The 18003-nt window shown below is 44.8% G+C and overlaps 1 protein-coding gene across 1 annotated transcript; it reads left to right on the top strand.

Moving 5' to 3' along the window:
* Window positions 1–2605: 2605 nt before the first annotated feature.
* On the top strand, window positions 2606–5242 carry LOC112195240 (anaphase-promoting complex subunit 6). Its single transcript, XM_024335616.2, has 5 exons — window positions 2606–2618; window positions 2712–2837; window positions 3085–3159; window positions 3330–3455; window positions 4369–5242. The coding sequence occupies exons 2-5, from the start codon at window positions 2770–2772 to the stop codon at window positions 4445–4447; spliced, it is 348 nt and encodes a 115-aa protein (XP_024191384.1). The 5' UTR covers window positions 2606–2618; window positions 2712–2769; the 3' UTR covers window positions 4448–5242.
* The last annotated feature ends 12761 nt before the right edge of the window (window positions 5243–18003 follow it).

The raw sequence follows: 18003 nt of genomic DNA, 5'->3' as shown, positions 1-18003 counted from the left end.
AGGGGAGATTAAGGCAATCAATTTCTGACCAACAACGAGGTCGGTGGTGGTCGGAAAACTTAGAATCAGTTGGGTTTCCATTCAGGTCGAGTTGCACAACTCTCTCTAGGTGTATCGTCCGATTAAAGGGAAGATGCCCTAATTAGTAAAGTCAATTTTGCCCTTTACAAATTTCGAAAAACTCTGAAGTAGAAATAAACTTCCGTCACTACTAAAAACAATTGCATTCGCTTCGGAAATTTGCGACGGCATTGATTTCCGTAACAATTGAGACTCTATTGCTACGGAAAATGTTCCGTCACAATTAAGTCTTATCATTTGCGACGGAAAATCTTTGCCGTAGTAACTTTGTAATCAATTGCTACGCCTTTTTCTCTTGCCGTCGCATAACTTATTTCTATTTCCCCGCTAACATCGCGATCGATCCGTAGCCCTAATTAACCCAAGCTCTCTCTGTCTCTATCTCGCCCAAGCGCTCTCTCTCTCTCTCTCTCTCTCTCTCTTCTCGCCCAAGCTCACCCTAGCTCTCTCTCTCTCTTCAGAACTTGGGTTTCTGTATTCGTCCAAACTCAGGTTCCAAGGGCCTGAGGATCCACGACAACCCTGCTCTCGAGCACGCCTCCAAGGCCTCCAATTTCCTCTACCCGGTCTTCTTCATCGATCAGCACTGCATGAATCCCGACCCGAACGCACCCTCGGCCGGGTCCTCCAAGGCCGACCTGAACCGAATCTGGCGCTCATTAGGTTTGCTCTAATTTACCCTTCTTTTTTTTTTTTTTTTCACTCTGTCTTTCTCCATCTCTCTGTTGTCTCTCTTTCTCCTTTCGGCTAAATCTCATCTCCCAGATTTGATTAAAATTTGAGATTTTGATTCTTTGATTTGACGTCAGATTTGCAATTTTGATCATAAAGTTTACATTATGATTGATGGTTTGTAGATTAATCTGATGGATACTTTTCTGAGTGTTTGGATTTCGTTTTCCACCTATCTCCACAAAATGAATCGATTAATAACAGCTGACCCATCACGATTTCTGACTCTGAATTTGATTCTCTTGTGCTTTCAGATCTAAAAGAAGAGGAAAAATGGTACGAGTGTCAGCGTTTTGAACGATGCTCTGAAGAGCATGTACAACGCAGAAAAGAGGGGCAAGAGACAGTTCATGATCAGGCCTTCGTCCAAGTTCCTTATCGTTATGCAGAAGCACGGTTCGTAATTTCTTCACTCCTTTTTGTATTTTGAAAAATAAAGCTTGAATCTTTATATCATGTGTACTTTTGGAGTTGTGTGTTGTGCTGATAGAACTATGTGATTATTGGGTCTGGAATTGCTTAGTTATCTGATTACTGGGTCTGAAATTGTTTGGTTTACTGGGTCTGAGATTAGCTACTTATCTGATTATGGGTTCTGAAGCTGGCTATTATGTGATTAATGGGTCTGGAATTGTTTGGTTGTATGATTATTTGGTCTGAAATTCTGTTGGTTATATTGGAGAGTTTGAGTATGTTGATGACCACAGATCTGGAAAGATTGTGGTTGAACTCAATGGGAGGCTGAACAAGTGTGGGGTTATCAGTCCTCGCTTTGATGTTGGTGTCAAGGAGATTGAAGGCTGGACGGCTAGACTTCTTCCGTCAAGATAGGTTTGCCCTTGTTAGCTCATCACTCTATTAGATGTTAGGTTACCATAGTGTTGTATATGTTAAATATGGTTTGCCCAGTTGATACAATTTCATTTGCCTTAGTTGTTGCAATATACCGTTTTGAAGTAGCATTGCCTACACAAGTATTGAAATCCAACTGGATAATTTGCTTTGTCCTATCTAACATGATTAAAATACATGAAATTTGTATCGCTTGATTTTTTGAGGACTTTCACAGATTTGAATTTTACCATTGGAATGTCTTGTTGACAATCACATGCTGACATTTGAGGAAGGTAGGGGTCATCAAAACAATCTTTTTCTTTTAATAAGATTTACTTTTCATAGATGGAAGTAACATCCTGGATTGATTTTGATTCTTAAATTCCGCTTTCCAGAGTGTCTCATCGTTCTCTTCTTCTGTCTACTAGCTTAAATTTATTTTAAGTCTTTTGTGATATTATTTTTAGTAATCAGTAGGATGCTTATGAGTTGGGCCTTATTTTCTCAAACGATAATCTGGTTGAGGAAGATGGTATCCTCTACTTATACCTTTTGATTTGCTGCTGAATTTCAGAGGCAAGTCTACTTTCATCGATACAATTTGGTCCTCAAGATGGATGGCTTTCGTCATTTTACTCATGCTTGATAAAAAAGGTAAACATAAGTGAAACTCCAATATGCCGCAGTTTAAGTGGAAAGTTATTAAAGATCTCTATATCTTTATACTTTTTAGGGCCTTCTTTTTACTTAATAAAGATTTACTTTAAAGCATTTACTTGCTGTGTTTTCCAGTATGACAAAGAAAATGTTGTAGAAGCAAACTTTGGAGAACTTGAAAAAGAGAGATGTAACAGTAACACTTCCGATCTTTCGTTCATTCACACTCTGAAAACCAACACTGACCTTCTGGTGTGCAAAGCAGAATACTACCAGTGTGGTGAATATCAAAAAAGCTTTGAACTTACCTCTTTGTAAGTTGGCAACTGGTTTGGAACAAACTTCAACATTCTACTTATGAAATGCTCCTGCAAATAATTATTCTGTTTTGTCATTTTTCTTAACAGCCTACTTGAAAAAGACACTTTCCATCTCAAAAGTACATTAGTGCATCTAGCAGCTGCGATGGAACTTGGGAATTCAAATGAGCTCTATCTTATGGCATGCAATTTAGTGAAGGACTATCCTCAAAAGTGAGTGGTTGAAACACTTACTGCTTGAACCTTAAGTGCATAGACATGTATATTGTGGTTCGCTGGTAATGCGCATGAGACAGGATGTGCAACCGGGATTGTGGTTTCTTGGGGGTTTGGGGAATGCAGTAAACCCCATTGAGATGCCACTCGAAGGAAGGATTTTGGATTTTCGTTAGGATTTCTCTGTTGTGCTGTTCTTGTTATTCATTTAGTTTATTACTAATCAGGTTTGTAATTTGTGTAGGGCTTTGTCATGGTTTTCTGTTGGCTGTTACTACTATTGTATAAAAAAGTATGATCAGTCACGCCGTTATTTCAGGTAATGTCATCATGATTATTAGTCCTATATTCTGGGTTGCCCCTGCATGGTTGAAGATAGTTTTGAGCACTTGAAATTTTATACTTTTACTGTTTGTGAAGTTTTGATTTATTTGGGTTTGAAATATATTTCTGATTTCTGATTTCTCTTGTATCTATTATACACTATAGTAAGGCTACCAATGTCGATGGAAACTTTCCACCTGCATGGATAGGATATGGGAATGCTTATTCTGCTCAAGATGAGGGAGATCAAGCTATGTCAATTTATCGCACTGCTGCTCGTTTGTTTCCAGGGTAAGTTATTGCAACTCTCGGTGCTTTCTTTATGGTTGTTAATTGCCTTTTTGTTAAATTGAGAAATTTTATGTTGGTTGGTGAAATTTCTATATTCATTTCATTTAAAATATGTCATCAATGCTTTTATTGTTTATATGTATTTTTCAACATTTCCATTGTCGGCTAATTGTTGAATGCTTTCTCTACACTTTCCCACCATATCTTCTTCTAGAATCGCTTTGCAAGATCCAGATTTTAGGTTGAAATTGAAGTTTCAGTAGAATATATAATTAATCTGGATGACTAATCAGCTCTCTTTGCAGTATTAAGGAAATTATGTAAGGAAATATGTGAAAATTTTTGTAAGAAAATTATGTAAGGAAATTATGACTCCTTTGAGAAAATATGTAAGGAAATTATTGGAGTCATTCGTCAAATTATATGGGAAGACAGCTATTTGAGTGAAAATTGTTGTATGATTAATTGACTTTGCTTGATATGTCCCTTTGGTTGCTCTGTGGTTATATGGTAGAGCAAAGAAGATATGTCTGATTTCTTTTTCTTTTTTTGTTAGTTCTACTATAAACATATAATGTTGTTTCATGTTTGGCTTTCTCTCTCAGAGGCTAGCATCAGTCATGATAGCCTTAAGTACACTTTGCTTTTGTCATTCATAATTGAACACAATTTAACTTTGATTGTCATAAGAGAAGAAAAGAAAAATCTTAGCATTGACCTTGGCTGTAATTCTCTGACATACTGTAATTTTTACCTGTTCCAAAGTTGGACAACATTTATTTACAATATATGGTCTTTACTGTGGCTGCAAACGTACATAGTATCTTATTATTCATAGGTCTCTCAAGTAATCCATACTTAACGTATTGTTGATGTATTGTCATTTCAAAGATCTTGATATTCTCTGTTCCAGGTGTCATTTACCAACTTTGTACATTGGAATGGAGTACATGCGAACCCACAACTACAAACTTGCTGAGCAGGTGACTTAGTGTTCTGTAAAGTAAAGTGTTTATTTGAATACTGTCTTTTGTGATCTTGACTTTGGTACGAGTGTGAATCAATCCGCGTCTATTCGTCTATGTGATCGTATAAGGGAAGCGCTGACTAGTCAGCGCAAGCACCTATAAATATAAATGACCGAAATGGTATCTCTTAGCCTGAAATAAAAACCAAATATTACAGCATATACGTGTCATAAGTTGGTTTTGGATGAAGTACTGTTATACCTTTTATAATACCTAGATTCTTTGTTCATAGGGTACTCTTAATGATGGAAGAGTAATTGCCGTGAAGCAATTGTCTGCAGCATCCTGGCAAGGAAAAAATGAGTTTCTCCCTTGTTGTGTGTTCTTGCAGGCAACGTATTAAGCTCCCCCCTTCTTGATTTTATGTCATGCTTGATTGTATTATTTGGTACTAATTCACTTTATTCTTTGAGCCCATTTTTGCTGCAGTACAGTGACTAAGAAGAAGTTGAGGCTGAGAATTTGGAACCTGCTAAGTACATTATGTATTCAAATGGTTTTTGATTTGGTCGACCCACAAATAGAAGTCCTGAAACACTGCCAAGTGTTAAATAAGGTATTTTGTAGTTGATTAGGTGTTTTGTGAAAATTACTTTGGGATATTGCTAGAAGCCTAGAACATGGAAATTACTGACATTATCTGTATAGATGTTTTCATACTTAGGAGATTCATTTATCTGTTAGTGTATCTAGCTATGTTGTTCCATATATGATTACTTACGAATTCAAAATGAATAGAGGAAAATTCTTACAAATAAGTCCTTTTGGATGATGAACAAATACTCAAGTCGTATATGTATACATGAGCCTTGATTGAAATTTTGGAAATTGATGAACAAATTACTGGTATATAGATGAGCTTAAGTTTTTCTTTCTAAGTTGAAATTATAGGATTGGGGTTTAATGCAAACTGCAGATAAGAATCAGTGGTTTCAGAATCTCAGATATACAAGTACTTTGCTCTCTCAAAAGTGCAGAATTATATAATTCATGATTCTTTCAATGATATCAGTTGATCGAGAATAGATTGTTCATGATCCACTAGTTTATTTTAGCTAACTGATCAAAATTCTCATCCTTACAGGTACTCGATAAGAATGGGGCTGCTCCAGCTAGAAGTGTTTTGGCGTGGATTCTAAAAAAAATTTGAAAGTATGCTTAGTAGCAACTGTGGTTGATAATCTGGCCATTTTTTTTACTTCTAATAAAGGTGCTGCAGTGTTGGCATGGCTCATCTTTGTTTTTAAACAATCTTTGGCTGGTCTTAGAATTGTGATTGTTGGTTGGTTATAGATGATGGGTTTCATAATATTTTTCAATTTATGATATTTGGTGGGTTATACTAGCTTTGGTGTGCAATCCACACTTTTTTTTTTTTTTTTTTTTATAAATGGAATATTCTTTTGCGACGGCAACGTATCCGTCGCAACGAATTCATCCCACTTTTTTGTTTTTTTTTTAAAATGACATATCTTTTTGCGACGGCAAAGTAACCGTCGCAAATAGTTTAGCCATTGCGACGGCAACAGTTTGCCGTCGCAAATACTTTTTGCAACGGAAATTTACCGTCGCAAATGGATTTTGTGACGCCACCTATTGCAACGCCAACATTTCCGTCGCAAAAGGCTCAATTTTCCGTCGCGAAAAGTTTTTTCCGTCGCAAAAGCCCAATTTGCCGTCGCAAAATAGGCGTCGCAAAAGCAATTCTTTTTAGTAGTGCGTAGACCATAACTTATTCATACAAACTCCAATTTCAAGGGGCCGCATGTCCATGAACTCGGTGTAAAGTCTTCTATAACCTTAATGAAAGAAGTTTCCTAAAGAACTGAGCCGAAAGATGTCCCATAAATTATTTGACGAAGGTGAAAATAAAATCTTATCTTTTATCGTCCAATTGACTAGTAAACTGGTAATTCTGGGTACAAAGTATAGCATTATCCTAGAGAAGATTTTGCTTTTAATTTCGGTTTGCTATAGAATAGGAAGGAAAAAAAAACCCTTTTCGACCAAATAATTAGTGGAACAAAATATATGAATTTCAATGTTTGCTACTTTAGTCCATTCCCATTTTTATTCTTATTTAATTCTATCTGCAATCAAGCACGGCCTCCTTTACACTAAAATGGCTCGTCTCCTCTTTTTCGTCCTTGCCCTAGCTGGTTCTCGTCTCTTCTTCTAATGGTAGTGGTGGGTATGGGGATGGTGGTGGCAGGTTCAGTGAAAGCAGCCTTGGCTTGTCTCAGGCATATGGGTTGTCTCGGCCTCCATTATTTCTTCATTCTCTTTCTGCCGGTGGTGGATCTAGGGTGGTGACGAAAGAATTTCTAGTTTTGATTCCTCGAGATGGCGACCTCTCTTCCTACTCTTTGGGCTATTTAGAGCTGGCTGGGTGGGGGTTTACTCTTGAGGTTGTTGTCTACGGCAGTGATGGTGTCTGGTCTGATGCGATAATGATTAGCTACAGCAATGCAAGCAACTGTCCAAGCCATGGCGGCGGCGTTTGCTGTTTGGATGAGCCAACTTGTTTTCAACAATGAACATTGTGGTGACTGGTCAAAGAGGGTAGCAGGCGCGCTTTGGTTGCCTGTGGGAAGAAGATCGAAGCGGTTGACGGCGACCTATTTGGAGGGATGGTAGCTAGAGTTTGTTTGGGTTCTTTGCCATTGATTTTTGGCTTCTAGGCCTATTTTTTTGTTAGGGTTTCCTTTTTTTGTATCGGGCTAGCAACTAGCTAGGTTGGTGGGCCGGCAATTTTTATTTTTTATTTGTTCATTGAGCCTGGGGAAGGCCCCTCCATGGAGGGTGATTTTTCAGGTCTTTGAATAATATTGGGGAAGACTCTTGAACGTGTTCTGAGGCTTACCTGGTAGTATCAAGGTTACTGTTTCATTGGAGCTTATTCCCATGGTTACATTATGTTTGAGTAGTCTAGAGCTTGCTTTAGATTATTCATTCATGGCTCTCTCCTGTAGTTGCCCAGAGTTCGGGTGAGTCATATTTGTAATGTTTCCTACTTTACTATCAATGGACTGACACCCCCTGCATTTTTAAAAAAAAAAAAAAAAAACAGCACCGCCTCCTTTCGTTTGTTGTGTCGTTTAGCCATATATAATGTTGGCTGGTTTATCAATCATATTGTCTAGTACAGCACAAAAGGGAAAGTTTCTAGAGACAGAGGGTCCTCCTTCTCTCTAGAAATTTTCTCAAATCAGCCATCATTTTGGGGGTCTCACCATTACCTCCGTTTCCACCACCACCACTAACTTTACCTCTATCTCCACTCCATCCACCCAGCCCTTTTCTTGACCAGATCTGCCCTTTTCCTTCATTCTCCTCCTCTTTCTCTTTCCTCTATTCCCTTCAAGTTCTCCATCTACCCATTACTTGCTGATGCTATCAAGAGCATTTCCATGACTGAGCGAGCTCTCACTCTCACCAACCCCATCCCTCTCCACCTCTTCACTCCATCATCACAACCCAATTTCTATCTCACAACAACTTTTCATCAATTTTTTAGCACAGATTTTCCTCCTCCTTTGTTATTGTTCTTGTTTGACAGGTTTGACCAATTTAGCTTTCAGATCTGCTCCATGCTCCACCACCTCTAAACAAACTTTCACTAGTTGGTGAATGTTTGTTATATCAACAGAGGGTGTCCAGATTACCTCGGTAAGCACTCCCTCTTCGGTTACTCGGTTTATATTGGGGGTTGAGCCCGGCGTGTGTCACAACCGGTGGAGAAGGTGGTATGATCTGATGCTGCGGCGGCAAATTCACGTCAAGCAACAACTGGAATATTGCGGCAGGAAGACTTTGCAGCCGATGAAGATGTGGTGGCTGCTAGAAATTTTAGGGTTTCTTTCTTTTATCTTTGGGCTTCTGACTTGTAATTTGGCCACACCCACTATGGGTTTTATTTTGTTTATGCTGGGCCGAAATGCCTCTATTATTGGGCCTATGTGCCTCTTGTTGTTGGGGTTTATGTGCCTTTTTTTGCTGTAGTCTTTTGTACCTCTTGTATTTGGATGTACCATTTGGACCATCTAATACTTATCTTTCATTGACCAAAAAAAAAAATTTCATATTGTCTAGTATAGACAATTCTAACAAACAAAACGATTATGCAACGATTTGTAGAGAATTGTCAACATTAAAGACAAACAAATAATGAAGAGGCTAGGATCTTTTTATTATTATTTGGTTTCTTTTGTACACACACCACAAATTTATTTTCTATATGCATCGAGTATATATGCATTGAGTATGTGGGATTATCATTTGTAATGATCCTTTGCCGTGTCATTGGTTGGTGAGTTGTTAGGAAAAGTATTCAGCGAGAAAATTTGAGATTGAAGTCAAACCACCTCATGGTAGTATCATATATTAATCTGAAATCTGAGAATAATTACTCGTATTTATCTGAACAGGCGTGTGACCTCGTTAACATGGTCACCTGATGAGAAAATAATACATTATATATTTCATGATGTCCTTAATTTTGCATGCAAAATACCCTAATGCCCTCCCAGCGACCCCATGCTTGGTTCTCATTGGCTGATTGTGTCATCTACTTGTCATGACTAATACCTTCGAGTTGTTAGTTTATATTTTATATCATTCTCTATAAGATGTTTTCTTCCCGATCAAAATCGATGGTTATAATCCGTTTCCTAAGAATACAGAATGAAATGGCATAATCAGTAGGAAGAATTCCACAAATGGTCACTCAACTATGACTCATTTGACACTTTGGTCACTCAAGTTTCAAATATATCACTTTGGTCACTCAACTATTACACTGTCAATCACTTTAGTCACTTTGTTAATTTTTTTCATTAAAAAAAATACTCTTTGGGTGACTAAAGTGATTGACAGTGTAATAGTTGAGTGACCAAAGTGATATATTTGAAACTTAAGTGACTAAAGTGTCGAATGAATCATAATTAAGTGACCATTTGTGAAACTTTCCCTAATCAGTAACACTTCGTTTTCGTTTTCTTTCCTCTCAAAGCAAACACTGGAGTCCACAATATTAATTTGGGAATAGGAAATCTAAAGTAGGGGAGGCAAGGCGATGCCTTATCTTAGGCCTCTTTCTAAGCCCCACTCCATTCAAGCAGCAAATATATACTATACTAGCATAATATATAAAGAAAAATGTACAACGTTCTAGTAAAATTTGATCACTCTCCCCATTTATTATTTTAGAGTTTTGGAGCTTTATAGGGATCATTATGGGTCGGGCCAGGGCTGCCCCTACCCTAAATTTTAGGGCTTAGGGTAGGACCTATTCAAAGTCAATGAAATTTAGGGTTGAGTCGTACCTGGCCGAGGCTTCAATACGTAAGCCCTTACCCTCCCTTAAGGCCTTTCTCGTAAGGGCCCCCGGGGCCGACCCTCCAAATAGGGTCAATTATGGCTGACAAGAGCCGAAAGGGCCTTACTTTGTTTGACAAAAAATAGAAAATACATTATCTTTTATTTTCAGCAAAATGTGGCTCAATGGTTGTATGACTTGTATTGGTAGGTAAATCAATACTCATTTTTTGTTGTTAACCCTATTTAATATATCGACCCCTAGAATTCTAGAAAAGTCAACTTTTGCTCTGCTAGGGTTTTCTCCCTAGCCGGAAAAATTGATCAAGCGTTGGGCAGCGATGGCGGCGGAAGATGGGACGAGGACTCTTGCCTTATCGGATGCGGCCGTAGTGAGCCTGGTTGGGGGCAGAGATTTGATCCACGACCCTTTCTTTTACCTCTGTAGCCTTTTGCTTACCAAGAAACCGGTGATCATTCAGTCGTTTTTGGAGGCGATTTCCGGGATATGGCTGTTGAAGGAGAGGGTTCTGATCCGTGAGGAGGAGGGGGGATCTTCGTGTTCCAATTCAAGGAACAGGAGGTGAAATATCTGGTTCTTCATGGTGGCCCTTGGTACTACAGTAACTCGATGCTATTGTTGGCTAATTACGACGGGGCTAGCGCTCTGTCGGAGACCCCTCTGCATTTCTTGGAGGTTTGGGTGGCTGTGAAGGGTCTGAGAGTTGCCATGCGCAATGATCCGGCTTTAACCCAGATTGGCAACGTTTTAGGAACTTTTGTTAGGGCTGACCAAATTGTGTTACGGAGGAAGGATGTGGTCCAGCTAATCCGGCTAATCCATGACGTTCGCCTGCGAGTCTGGGCTAGGCGTGAGTTTTGCTTCTCGCCCGAATGGACGGTGGTGCTTGAGTTCCAGTATGAAAAGTGTCATGGCATATGTAAAGGATGCGGCTTCTTCACTCATGTCGGAAAGGACTACGACAAAGGTTTACTGCTGGGGGACGCCGAGATAGTTACGGAGATGTCTCCGTTTGGAGCTACTATGCCGACAACTTCACCTGGGTTAAAAGAGGTCGTGGTTTCTGGGTCTGTGGTGCCGGAGTTTGGAGATGGACCGGTTGCAGGCATGGCTGTGCAGGTGGAGGCGGAACTGGGTTCGGTGCTCCCCTTGGCTCCTTCGAGTTCCTCGGTGGGAAACCCTGATTATGAATTAGGGTTGACTGTTGGGTCTGAGTTGACCAAGGAAAGGGCCAGTGGGCCGTCTGTTAGGCTATTTGGGTCTGAGGGTTGTGGTATGTTTTCGTTTGGACACCCATCTAAAGAATTGGGTGTGCGACAACTTCGTGAGGAGGATGAGGACGGGAAACGCATGAAGCTTGCTGATGGCTTAGTTGAGGTTCCTATTACTGATGGGAAGATTCCGAAGAAGAAAGGTAGGCCCCGTGGTCATCGGAATAAACCTAAGCCTGCACCTACTTTGGATGTAGTGGGCCCGGTTGAGGAGGTCATGGAGAAGGACACCCTATCCCAAGAGGGTTAGGGTTGCAGTTCAACATTGTCCTTGGTGAAGCTGTTGCTGGGCTGGTTGCGGAGATGTACACCATTTGAGATCTTAGGCGTCAATGCTCCATTCTAGTTGCTTGCTTGGGATTGTGTAGGTCTGTGTTTCTTTTGTTTTTTTTTTTTTTGAATAATTTTCTCACCTTGTTCCGCCCTCCTGTCTCAGGGTTGGAAATGTGTAGACACTTTCTTTTGTTTCATGTTTTAGCTAGTTTGGTTTTTTTCTGTTTTCGATAGGACTATTTGCGTTTGCACAATATGCTTGTTAATGTTTAAGAGTCTAGCGGTGGCCAAACCTTAGTTAACGCTGATCCGGTGGGCGGATCGATACTTGTATTTATGTTGTGATTCCCGTTACCTGTCAAGTAAAATACAACGGGCGTCAGAGGGAGACCGCGCTGGGCGGTCTTCAACTCTCCGATGCCTAAGTTAGTCAATGTATTTATGTTGACAAAATAACCGTAGGTAAGTATTGAATGCGTGATTAATGAGGAGAGAGGAGAGAACCTTTTATAGGTGAGGAAGAGACTGATCTTGTCTTTGTTTTCGATGTGGGACTGATATGCTTCAGTTCTTAGTTTCAGAAGCTTCTGATGCTTAACTTGGCGCGGCGCGTGGCGGCGCGTCGGTGGCGATCTGGAGGCGGTCCGACGCCGAGGCTGTAGCCCGCCTGGCAGTGTGTTCGCATGTCATTCCTTTGGTTGGAATTAGTACCTTTGGCGGTACAATGAGCATGGCCCATTATAGCTAATTATGCTTGCAAATGTACACGTATGTACAAGTCCCCCAAGTCCCCAGTCAAGGAGGGCAATCTTGGTTGGGGAGTTGTTCGGCGGTTTGAAGCGTTGTCCTCCGCTAGACTTTGCAAGAGCATAATTAGCGTCAGTGCGTTGTCAACCGTTGGTTTTACTGAGCAAACGCTTTATACCCTTTCGGGTGGGCCCCTGCTGGGCCCCCCAGGGAGTCCCCCACTCCCCGGCGAAGATAGACCTCCGGATGGTCGTTGAATTGTTTGATGAGGGGGAGCTGCACGGAGCAGAGGGTGTTGGGTAGCGAGCCCAATGTTTTAGCACCCAAATGACGGGGGTCAAATTGCCTGATCAGGGCAGTCGTAGACTGTGACTAGTCCCCGTGTCCCGTAGGGACGGTCTGACGGTAACGCCGCGTAGCGGTCGTTGTCAGTGAGGCGTAGCCTCGGGATTTTCCGTTTGACGGACATCCCCCCGCTGGATGCAGCAGGAAGCAGCGTCTGATAGACGTGCCTGGCGGTTGTTTTTGCAAGATGAAAAAGGGGTTCCGCCAGAGGTGTGTAGCGACAGACATCGCGCTTGCAGGATGGCAAGGGAGAAGTTCCGCTGGCGGGGTTTCGCTCAGCGGAGACTTCACTCCTTGGAAGGTGACAAGGGAGAAGTTCCGCTGGCGGATTTGCTCAGCGGAGACTTCACTCCTTGGAAGGTGACAAGGGAGAAGTTCCGCTGGCGGGGTTTCGCTCAGCGGAGACTTCACTCCTTGGAAGGTGACAAGGGAGAAGTTCCGCTGGCGGATTTGCTCAGCGGAGACTTCACTCCTTGGAAGGTGACAAGGGAGAAGTTCCGCTGGCGGGGTTTCGCTCAGCGGAGACTTCACTCCTTGGAAGGTGACAAGGGAGAAGTTCCGCTGGCGGATTTGCTCAGCGGAGACTTCACTCCTTGGAAGGTGACAAGGGAGGCGTTCCGCTGGCGGATTTGCTCAGCGGAGACTTCACTCCTTGGAAGGTGACAAGGGAGAAGTTCCGCTGGCGGATTTGCTCAGCGGAGACTTCACTCCTTGGAAGGTGACAAGGGAGAAGTTCCGCTGGCGGACTTGCTCAGCGGAGACTTCACTCCTTGGAAGGTGACAAGGGAGAAGTTCCGCTGGCGGATTTGCTCAGCGGAGACTTCACTCCTTGGAAGGTGACAAGGGAGACGTTCCGCTGGCGGATTTCTCGAAGTTGCCCCTTCGGTGGTTAATACGTGTCGCGCCCATAGCGGGTTAGCGTGCGTAGGCTTGTCTGCTAAGCATGTCCGTCTTCTAGCCTTTAATGATAGTAACTGTGGGTTTTGTAACCGAGATGACTCTTCGGGCAATCCGGAGAGTGAGTGGAGATGTACGACACGTGTACGGCTAACAAGGGATGTTGGTATGGAGCGGACGGTTGAGGACGCGTTGGGGCCTATATAAAAAGGGGGGAAATTCTGGGGTATTCGACACTTCGTGAAAATTTTGAAAGCTTAGCCACCGTTTGTTCGAAACCGGAGAAGGAGCCTACCGAAGTTTGGATAAACTACTCCCAGAGACGTTGGTCGTACCTGTGCACCACCGTGCCGGAGATTGCATCACTGAGGTTGGTATTCGGATCTCTGTCTTCTGCTATTTGTTTCTGCTAGTTTCTGGGTTTTGTAGTGTTTGCTTTTCTGGGTGTGCTCTGAGGTGTGAGATGGGGGTTTTTTGTGGGGGATTGAATGATGGTTGGCCAATGCGTTCATTGGTTTTAGGATTTGGATAGTCGAGTCTGGGTTGAGTGTGTTTGTTTACACTTTGGGGTTTTCTGGGTTTTGTTCTTGATTATTTTGGCTATAACTGATGCGAGAATAGGCTAGATCTATGTTTGTGCTAACTGATGTGGGTTTTAGGGTTTTGGGATGGCTAGCGTTATAGAGATTTCGAGCAGTGAGGATTCCGGGTCTGACGTGTCGCTCAGCGCGGCGGATGGGGTTTTTATTGATTCGTTGCGTCCGTCTGCCCATGCAGGATCCTCACTGCCAGAAGCGCTAGAAGTTGAGCCGTTACAGACTATCCCCTGGGAAGCAACTATGGCCCGTGGTTCGCGTTCAGAGAGCTCTAGGGCGGGTGAGGCCGCTGCCGCCAAGGTTAGGCGCGACGAACGCTTGGCAAGCAATAGTGCTGCTAGCGGCTCCGCCGGGGAGGAAGAGGCAGCGGAGCAAAATGTTGAGTCGGCGTGGTTCCTCCCGGATGGGACAGCCGTTGACGAGGCGGGAGGGGGATGAGCGGTGCTGCTGTCGCTCGACTGAAGCAGGCGTTCCGCTTGCCGGGGTCGGTGAAGCTGCGACCACCGACGGCTGACGAGAAGGCGTCGATTCTCCCGACGGGGTGTGCGGCCGTGCACGAGGCCATATTCCGCCAAGGGGTGACACTTCCGCTAGTGCCCAATCTTCAAATCCTTGTTTGTGAGTTTGGCCTTGCCTTCGGTCAGATCTGTCCAAACATGTGGCGGTTGATGTTGGCGATGAACTCCTTGTGGCGCTTGTCGGGGTGCGAGGGGCCTACCGTGGCTGAAGTGCTCCATTTCTACGAGTTAGTATATGTGAAGCGCCAAGGTTGCCACGGGCAAGTAAATTTGAGTCGCCGGCAGGGAGCGCCCAAGCTGATCGAGAATCTGAGGGACTCCATGTCCTATTGGCGGGGGACCTTTTGCGTCGCTACCGACGGTTGGGAGTACCACGCTAGGTCTAACGAGGAAGGGCCGTCATTTAGGATTAAGTCCGAGTTCCAACCTATTCGAGGTTGGTGGCCTGTGTCCGCTGAAAATGTTTGGCGTGCATACATGCTTGAACTTGTATTCTTACGACGTGTTTGTCTTATGCAGCGGGACTCCGGTATACGCTGACGCGTGCAGAAGAGTGCCGGGTGGCGAGGATCAGAGGTTGCTGGCGGAACCGAAACCTGCTTGATTTCCGCTTGCTAACTGGTTGGGAGTTATTGGTCGACCTGCGACTAACACGCTCTATTAGTGAGGATCCTACCCTGTCGTTTCGTTTTATAATTGAATTGTGTCTGACTGGTGGCTGGCTTTCCCTTCTCTCTTTTTTTATAGAAACTCCGCCGGGCAACAAATCAAGTCGTGACGCGTTCGAGAAGGCGATGGATCGGGCGGAGATAGAAAACTTTTTGGAGGCCATGTATGCTGAGGGGCTGGCGGCCCAGCAGACCGTGGTGAACCCGGAGACGTTGGCGTTGAGTCGCTCCGAGGTTCCGGTGGAGATGGCAATGCCACACCAGTCTCACCTTGGCGAAGATGGTCTGCCTACGGTGCAGGCGGGGGCTCAGGCGGATGGCGGGGAGAGGGGAACCGTTGCTACCGGGCAGCGGGAACGGATGCCTGCCACCAGGCGCGGTCCTCAAAAGAAGGCGGTACCTTCAACGGAGACTGCTACCGAGGCCAGGGGTGAGCCGCCAGTGCGGGTGACGAGGACCGCTGCTGGCACACAAAGGGCGCTGGAGAAGAGGCGCCGGCAGCCTGACTCCCCCGCCGAGGAAGAGGAAGAAGAGGTGGTTATCGGGGTCCGCCAACAAAAGAAGGCCCGACAAACCGCATCGAAGGTTGCAGTGGCGGAGGGAGAGGCGCCCCCCGTCAGTGATCTGGACTCCTTTGCCGAGTACGCGCCGTTCATGAAAGAAGGGGAGCGAGAGTTCCTCTTCCATCTGTGTGAGCGGCTGGGGTTCGGGGGTCTGGCGGGCATATCGCGCCCGACGGCAATTGACCAATCGCCCTTCAGCTCTGCGTTTGGTCAAGTATCGGCGGGGTTACACGATATGTTTGTGGCGGCGTCTAAGCAGCCCCGGATTGAGGCGGAGCTCAGGGGAGAAATCGAAGGTCTCCAGAGGGAGTTGGCGGAGGCCAAGGAGAGAGGGGCGGAGATCCAGCGGGGATTGGTTAAGGCAGAGTGCGATTATGCGGACGCCCGTGGCAAACTGAATGCGGCTATCCGGCGGGATCTGGAGAGGAACGAAGATGTCTCCAAGTTGGAGCAGGAGATTGGGCTGCTGAAGGAGAAGATAGCCGCCAAGGACAAGAAGCTTATTATAGTGCAGCGAGAGTCTGCCGCCAGACTGGATGAGATGAAGCGGCTGGATGGTGAGGTTGGTCGCCTGAAAGCTGAACAGAGTGCCTCTGCAGCCGCCGCCGTTGAAGCGTACAAGCTGTCGGCGGAGTATAAAAAGGCGATGACTGAGGCGGCGAAAGCTGGCGCCCGAGCAAACGTAGACATGTTGAAGCGGAAGGGTGCCATTGATTTTGTAAAGGCGTCACAGCCTGACGTGCCGCTGGTCCAGAGTGCCCCGGCGGAGCCAGAAGTCGTGCCTGCCCAAGCTGCAGGTACTCATTCAGGCAGCGGGGAAAGTGGCCCGCATCCGACGGAAGGGTCCCAGCAAACCCCCCAGCAGACCCCGTCGCAGGTGTCACGTGCCGGGTTTCTGGAGGCACACACCCGAGCCGACGGCACCCTAGAGACTCCCAGTCCGACAGCCCGAGGGTCCGATCAAGCGAGCCGATCGGTCGCGCCGCCAGCCGTCGAAGCAGCAGAGGCCGAAGCCAATCGCTGAACCTATCTGAGATCTCCGAAGTTATTTATATTTTTTTTTGTGTAGCCGCTGAGGCATACTAGCTTGTACCGAATTTTGTGAAATGAAGTACATTTCTGACTTGGTTTGCCATGATGTGTGTGTAGTACTATTGAGTTATATTTTCTTTTGTCGATCAATGGAACATTAAAGGAATTAAGATTGGTCCAAGTGCACCGCGTAGCGGACGGAGTCCGCCGACGATTGCTGGCGTTGCCAGTTGCCCTCGGTGCTAGACTTGGTAACAATGGTCTGAATAATTCCTCGTTTCATTGATGGCTGACTGATCAGCGTACAACAGTGGGGTAGTACCCGTTGGGTAGCTTCCCTTAGCTAAACATTCGAACAAAAAAAATTTAGCTAAGTCAAGATGCGCATGGGTAGCGGTTTGACTATTTGTAGTAATACCGAAGGTGTTCAGTATTCCAAGGGCGGGGCGTTGTGACGCCGTCCTTGTCCATTAAGTAGAAGGTGCCTGGGCTAACGACTTCCACAATTTTGTATGGGCCTTCCCATGTTGGGCGGAGTTTTGTCGGTGGCGGAATGACTTCTTTCATGACCAAGTCCCCCAGTTGGAGGTTCCGGGCCCTGACTCTGGCGTTGTAAAAACGTGATACCCGTTGCTTGTTTTGCAGATTGTGTAAATGGGCCTCGAGTCTTCTCTCTTCTAGGAGGTCCCTGTCCAAATTGACGCCGGCGCTGTTGGTCTCTGGGCAGTAGCCTTCGACTCTAGCGGTAGGTTGGGTAACTTCAATGGGTAAGACAGCCTCTGTGCCGAACATCATACAAAAAGGAGTTTCTCCGGTGGCGGAGGTTGGAGTTGTTCGGATGGCCCACAGGACTTCTGGGAGTTTCTCCGCCCATAAACCCTTGGCGTCGTCGAGCTTCTTTTTTAACAATTTTTTGATTATCTTGTTTGCCGCTTCGACCTGGCCGTTGGTCTGGGGGTGGGCGACAGATGCAAACCTCAGCTTGGTGCCCAAGTTGATGGTGAAGGAGATGAGCTCGTCATTGTTGAACTGTGTGCCGTTATCTGTGATGATTGTGTGCGGGACACCGTAGCGGCAATAGATATTCTTCCAAAGGAAGTGAATTACCTTGGCGGTAGTTATTGCCGTCAGTGGCTCTGCTTCTATCCACTTGCTGTTGTAATCGATGGCAACAATGATGTATTTGAACTGGCCCTTGGCAGTTTGGAATTTGCCTATCAGATCAAGGCCCCACGTAGAATGAATCCATGGGCCCACGATGATTGACAGTGG

Source organism: Rosa chinensis, chromosome 3, assembly GCF_002994745.2.
Source record: "Rosa chinensis cultivar Old Blush chromosome 3, RchiOBHm-V2, whole genome shotgun sequence".
NCBI lineage: Eukaryota > Viridiplantae > Streptophyta > Magnoliopsida > Rosales > Rosaceae > Rosa > Rosa chinensis.
This window is presented reverse-complemented; position numbering and strand designations above follow the sequence as displayed.